The sequence below is a fragment of the Prunus persica genome, chromosome G4 (genome assembly GCF_000346465.2).
Source record: "Prunus persica cultivar Lovell chromosome G4, Prunus_persica_NCBIv2, whole genome shotgun sequence".
NCBI lineage: Eukaryota > Viridiplantae > Streptophyta > Magnoliopsida > Rosales > Rosaceae > Prunus > Prunus persica.
Window position 1 is genome coordinate 17375853 of NC_034012.1, and position 6314 is coordinate 17382166.

At 36.9% G+C, this 6314-nt stretch overlaps 1 protein-coding gene across 1 annotated transcript; it reads right to left on the minus strand.

Annotated features, from left to right (window-relative positions):
* LOC18780521 (NAC transcription factor 29) lies at positions 4612–6314 on the minus strand. The gene is made up of 3 exons (XM_007214424.2): positions 5864–6314; positions 5196–5479; positions 4612–5100 (listed from the first exon to the last, which is right to left on the minus strand). The coding sequence occupies exons 1-3, from the start codon at positions 6246–6248 to the stop codon at positions 4612–4614; spliced, it is 1158 nt and encodes a 385-aa protein (XP_007214486.1). The 5' UTR covers positions 6249–6314.

A 6314-nucleotide genomic window follows, 5' to 3' on the forward strand; every position in this document is an offset into this window, starting at 1 on the left:
CTGAATTCAATGGAGAAACATTATCACATTTACCTCATATATACGCCTCCCCCCTGAAAGCCTCTGTTGCAAGCTTCAGTTGGTAATAGGTAATCTTGGATGGGTCAACTATATCCAAAGAAATGCCGGCACTGAGATACTCGATGAATTTGACTGTCATGATTCCGCAAGAGGTGGTGTCAGGCAAATAAGTTCAGAAATTAGAGCTGCACTTATTTACAATATCGATAAACTCTACTAAATTAACATAGAACATTGTTGCGGCACATCTCCAATGCTGCAAATTGTGAATGGCTTAAACTTGGACATCTTCATCCCCTTTTGCTTCACCTCTTCAACCTCAGAAACGTCATGAAAGTGTATATCGTATAGCACCCATGCCAGAGTATCGCTAATAGGCTCAAGATATTTGACCAGCTTGGAATTTGAGGTAAAAGCAATATAGGAGTCATACACAGTCACAGTTTGTCTCACAAAGTCGATTTCTACTGCCGCTCAATGGCACCCGCGAAGATTATACGAGACATACACCTTCTGGACTTTGCTCCATGGTTGTGCATACCCATGTTGCCATATACCGTGCACAAAGTGATGTATCTTTTTTAGGTAGCTAGGTAGAAGGTCAACCGTATTTGGAGCAGCTGCTTTCTTATATACTCGTTTCTTTGCAGGCGGTCTTACCGGCACTAAAAATTGCTTCAAACAATTTTTAAGGCACATTACATAATGACGAACCAATGCAACCGAAGCAGTGAATTTAACATGTTCACATTTTACCTGCAAACAATAATCTGCAGTTGTCCAGTCGGTTCCAAACACCAAATGATGAGAAATGTCTTTTTCATATTAGAAACATCACCATGTCAAGGTGCTAAAAGTTCAAGTAAATAATACCACCACAATTTAATACAAATGTACACATAGTGAATGTGAGAAAAGAATTGAATTATCCTAATGAAGCTGGATTCAAATTCTTACCCTGGAGCTAATCCATTCTGTATCATCTTTAGGTTTGTAAAAAAAAGTCTAGGCTAACTGAACATGCTTCGAGCTGCACCTTCGCACTACAATAGCCAAACTTCCAATGGTCAATTTTGTAATCATTCAATAATTGGAACATTGTATAATATGACAAACATAGTACAAACACAGACATGTCTATTAAAGGTAGCTATATATTCTTATTGTAGATCACTACATACTACAACATCATGATTATTGGATTTCCAAGGTTAGAAATCCTAAACTTAAATTGGTTTTCCAAGAGGTGCAAAACTCTATTACTGCCTTGACATCATCAATGGGCACGGGTTTTGTTGGATCAAAACATGGCGGGGTTGCGTCCGCATCTGAAATAGTAATCGTCCTTTTTTTCCTAGAGGGATCGGCAAATGGACTCAACAATGTAGTGGCCAGCCGCTTCTTTCTGCACCCTTTACCTTCAACATCTTGTTTTTCAACAGTGGCACTACCTTCCTTAATCGCTTCATCACCAGCCACAGTAACATTGGTTATGATATGAGGATTCATCTGACCTCCCAATGTCTTAATGTCCCTCTTTTTCCAATCCTCTAACAAAGATAACAGTTTTTTGCATATTACTCCGCACCCATCCACATCTTCCAGAGTACTAAGCTTCTCAGCTTCTTGCTGCACTTGTTTGTTAGGAACTGAAGTGCCCATTTCTGCCTCTTGGACATGCATGGTTGCGAAGACTTCGGCTCCATCACCAGGGACTTGTGCTTCCATTTCTACCGATTCTGTAGTCGGAGTAATATATTCATGTATAGGCGACATGTCATTATCGCCTCCTTCATTAATATGAGGACTACCCACTTCTTCATGTCCTTCATCATATTCATTCAACCCACCATTTCATTTTTTCAACTCCTCTATCTCTAGCTTAAAATAGTGTTCCATTGAAGCGAGGGTCTTGCTAAAATCCTCCACACACATTTTTATTTTTTTGACACTCCTTCTCATGTTTCAAAGACTCCTTCTATACCATCTCTTCCAAGTCATGCACTCTCTTTCTAAGCGCTCGATTTGAACTGGCTACCTTTGTCAATTCATCCTTTGTGGTTTGAAATTCACGCTTCAAAGTGCGTAACTCAATCGACGAGAGTCTACCCTGACAGTTATAATGAAACTGTTACAATACTTACAAAATATAACCCAAATATTGTTACTGTATAGCCATCGTATTATCTATATATTGACTATATACTGATTATATTGTCTATATATATACAGTCCTGATCTCTTGGTCTACAGAGGTCCAAGAGAATTGTGGCTGCTCACTATTGGATGTAAATATATATATATATGTTGTTATTCTACTTCATCATATACTAAAATTTGGGTTTGTTTGATTGACATTTCGTACATTTGTTTACAGCTATTCAACCAAAAAAACACTCATTTACAGCTATGATAGAGTAAACCAATCGTCACCAATTTTATTCCCATCTGGTCTTAATCTTGTGATATGATAAGATTTAATTTGCAGATCCTAATCAAGAGCTGAAAAAAGGTAGCGATGAACTACAATTAAACCAAATATTCCCTAAAAAAATTAGTATAGAAAAAATCATTTATTATTCCTAAAAACCAGAAAACAAAATAATCAACATTCTTTTAAAGTTTCAAACATAAGACCTCTTTTCCGAAACCGCCCATTTCAAAATGCTTGTGAGTCCATAGCCATAAGTAACAGTATACTTGTATGAACGGAAGTTGGAGATTCTTGGTTGCATACATAAGAGCAAATCCCTTACACATTATTAACATAATCACTCCTCCAAATATGATGATTCTCTCTCAAATCTCTTCTAGCTCACTGAAATTGATACCCAGGAAACAAATTGGTAATAAATATTACGATAAAGTACGTAAAAATTAAAGAAAAACGCATGCATTGCAATATTTAACTTGAATGAATTTGTTACCTGATTCTTGGGTTTTGTTTGGAGTTTATAGCAGCTTGACTTGAGGTGCGATTTTCTTTCTAGTTTTATGGCCAAAAAAATCACCAAAGAGGTAGAGAGTTCTAAGTTCTTGATGAAAACTGATCGATGATGTTGTGAATATGGCTTTCTGTATTATGGAGAGAGTGTGTGACTTTATTTTATTTTTTTTACTTTTTTACTTTTTTCCTCTTTTAATTCTTCACCTACCCTACAAACTCAATAGTAATTAGGGAATCACATGCTGCACCTGCATCTCTGCAAACTGCCATAAAGGGAACAAGACTATTTTTTTTCTTTTTTTTTTTTAAATTTATAATTTTTGCAAACTACAAAACTCAATAGTGTTTAGGGAATCACATGCTGCATCTCTACGCACCTAGTTCCCTAGAGGCAGCTGCATGCCATCTCTTCTTTTCAGTTTTTTCCTGACAGCTTAATTTTAATATCTCTTAGAGCACCTCCACCTCAAAAGGCAAAGGTAAGGTAAGATTTGACACTATTTATTGAATAGTGTCAGCTTTACTTTTTTTGGTTCCACCCCAAAGGGCAAGGGCAAGGACAAGGGCAAATACTATTTATTTTACTTTATTTTCTATTTTTTTTATACTTAACTATTTATTATAAAATTCTCACCTAAAATTTCAGATAACATTTTGGGATAAAATTTTCAAATAAAATTTTCAGATAAGATTTTCGGTTGCCACCTGTCCATATTTATTAAATTAAAATTTTCAAATGAAATTTTGTAGTAGAAAATTTGGTATGAAAAGTGAAAAATATTGGAAGGAGATGAATTTGTATGAAGATTTGGTGTGGAAAGTGAATAATATTTGTAGGTATTTATAGAAAAAATTTCCATAATTTTTTGATATTTTTTTCAGTTTTTTTTTTAAGCTAGCAACATGCGGACAACAGCCTAGTCCATTTTTGCCTGTGAGCTTGCCCGGGCTGGCGAGTCCCATGACTTGCCGAGATGCCTTTCTGCGCTGGAGGTGAAATTGGGCTCTGTGGGCCTGTTGCCATGACAGGGCTGTAGCGTTGCACTTGCTCTTAGAGATTCAGATTCTTTGCTTTATTTTTCTTTGTTTGAATGTGCTTGACGTTTATGCAACAAGTGTGGTACCTCATTAAGTGAAGTGGTTAATCTTCATCAAATGGCTCTCTTTTCTTATTTGACCTTGAATTTTTTGTGGCTTTCAACTTTTTTGTGACCTTGGATAGTTATGTATATGTGGAAGTTTGAGGTAAAAACATGCCGAATGAAGAACATAGATTTAGTTTGTTTCCATATGATTTTGAAAAGAGAAAAAAAAAATGCTGAGCTCCAAGTCACATCAACAATTTAGAAGGAAAAAAAAAATACTGCATGATTTATTTAATCACAAAAAGCCTACATCAATAGGCTTTCATAAATTTTCATATAATTGTAAATTAAGAGCAACCAATGAAAGGCCTCATTATAAAAGAAAATCCAACTGCCATGTACACGTACATGGCAAAATTATAATTCTCAAATAATATAACTTTGTTTGGATAGTTGAGAAAACTATTAAGAAAAAGATTATAAAGATGTACCACGTAACCAAATCCTAAACCCTAGCATCAACGAAAGTTAGTCAATGCCACCGATCAACCACGGAAGCTACTCCAGATAGGGATAAAAATTCTCTACAGGTGGGAATTGCCTTTGGTAAGTATCGTAGAGACTTCTTTCAAATGCCTTCAAGTTGTACAAGTCGTCTGGATGGATAGTTGATTCATCAATGTACCTAGACTCGAGCAGACTGTCAGGCAACAGTGGCATGGATGAAGCTCTAGCACCAATTGCTTGTGGGTGCCCAATATTTGGATAACTGGGCACTTCATTCATGCGGACTGCTTGCAGTTGGCTATGAACCATGCCATTATGTGAGACACCATAAACATTTTGCATGATTGAGTATTTGTTGTCATACTCCACCATAGGATCAAAAATGGTGCTCATCTCCATCTCCATCTCCATCTCCATGCCTTCCCCATTTATAATCTGGGGCTGCGGGGATAGAGGATCCTCGACATGATTTCGAGTTTCACATCTTTTGCTGTTCTTATCAACTTTCTTATAAATTCTACAGAGTACCCAATTATCCAACTGCAAACAACAAAACTTGTTTTTGTAAGCATGATGTGGGATACATGGTTAGATTTTCATTATCAATTATATTGAAGGAGGATATGCATACGTACCCTCATGTCATTCTCCCCCCTTTTTCTTCGAACGGGAGAATCCTTGACTCGAAACTCATGCATGATCCAGTTGGTCTTGTCACCCTTTGGAGGTTTCCCTCTGTAAAACACAAGAGCCTTTCTGAATCCAACAAGAGCACCATTAGACCTAACTGCTTTGTCAGCTCCAGTGGCCTTCCAGTATCCACTACCAGCTGCTCTCTTCGGCCGACTACCATTTTTATACTTCCGGTCCCTCGGAGTAAAAAAGTACCATTCAGCTTCTCCATATTTCCTATATTTTTCTGTTAATTAACATAAAAAAAGAGAGAGCATTACAATATTATAGGTACTTCTCATCATCTATCCTGTGAAAAATATCTAAACACATAGCAAAAGAACATGTTAAAACGCAGCTTTAATCTTAGTGATGATAATGCATACATTATACAAACTTCATTAATTAGTGTATTAATCTCTGCTGCATGGCACTATTTCATTATATATATATATATTTCTGTGAGATGCACATATGAAACTAAACCCTAAACACAACAATTCTACATGAGAAAAACATCCACACAACGTTAGATCATTATGAAAATCTAATGAAGAATAAGAACATAACCCTAGGGATATTGATACAAAAATTAGTAATGCACAATTTTCCTTTATTGACATGTACGTACCAGCAAGAAATTCCGGATTGTGGCGGTATAGGTTAACTTCAATGATCCGGTTGGGAGGCAAGGGCTGATCCAAGACCTTCTTCTTCAGATAATGCACAACAAGTTCCTCATCGAGAGGGTTGAACCGATAACCGGGCGGGAACGAATCGAAAAACTCATCTTCCTCATTTTTCAGATTGTTATTGAAGCTATTTGACTCATCATCCGAAAGCTCTGCGCCCGCAGACACACTGGTTATCAAAGAATTTCCAGGCTCGTTTGGTTGAGTTAGATCATGAGTGAGATGAGCTTGAGCATGAGATTGCTTGTTGATGAGGCTATAAGAAGCCACTTGGGAAGTAACAGAAGCCTTGCTATGCGGATGACTTTGTTCAACAGGCTCCATTGTTGGACTCTTTGAGGGAGAAGACACTAGCAGAGACGCAAGCTTGAGTCTTCCTCTTTTCTTTGT

Coding starts and splice junctions, on each gene's coding strand:
- LOC18780521 (XM_007214424.2), bottom strand. CDS start 6,248: ATGGAGCCTGTTGAACAAAGTCATCCGCATAGCAAGGCTTCTGTTACT. Junction 5,480..5,863: donor CAATCCGGAATTTCTTGCTG/GTACGTACATGT, acceptor GTTAATTAACAG/AAAAATATAGGAAATATGGA. Junction 5,101..5,195: donor GGGGGGAGAATGACATGAGG/GTACGTATGCAT, acceptor TGTTGTTTGCAG/TTGGATAATTGGGTACTCTG.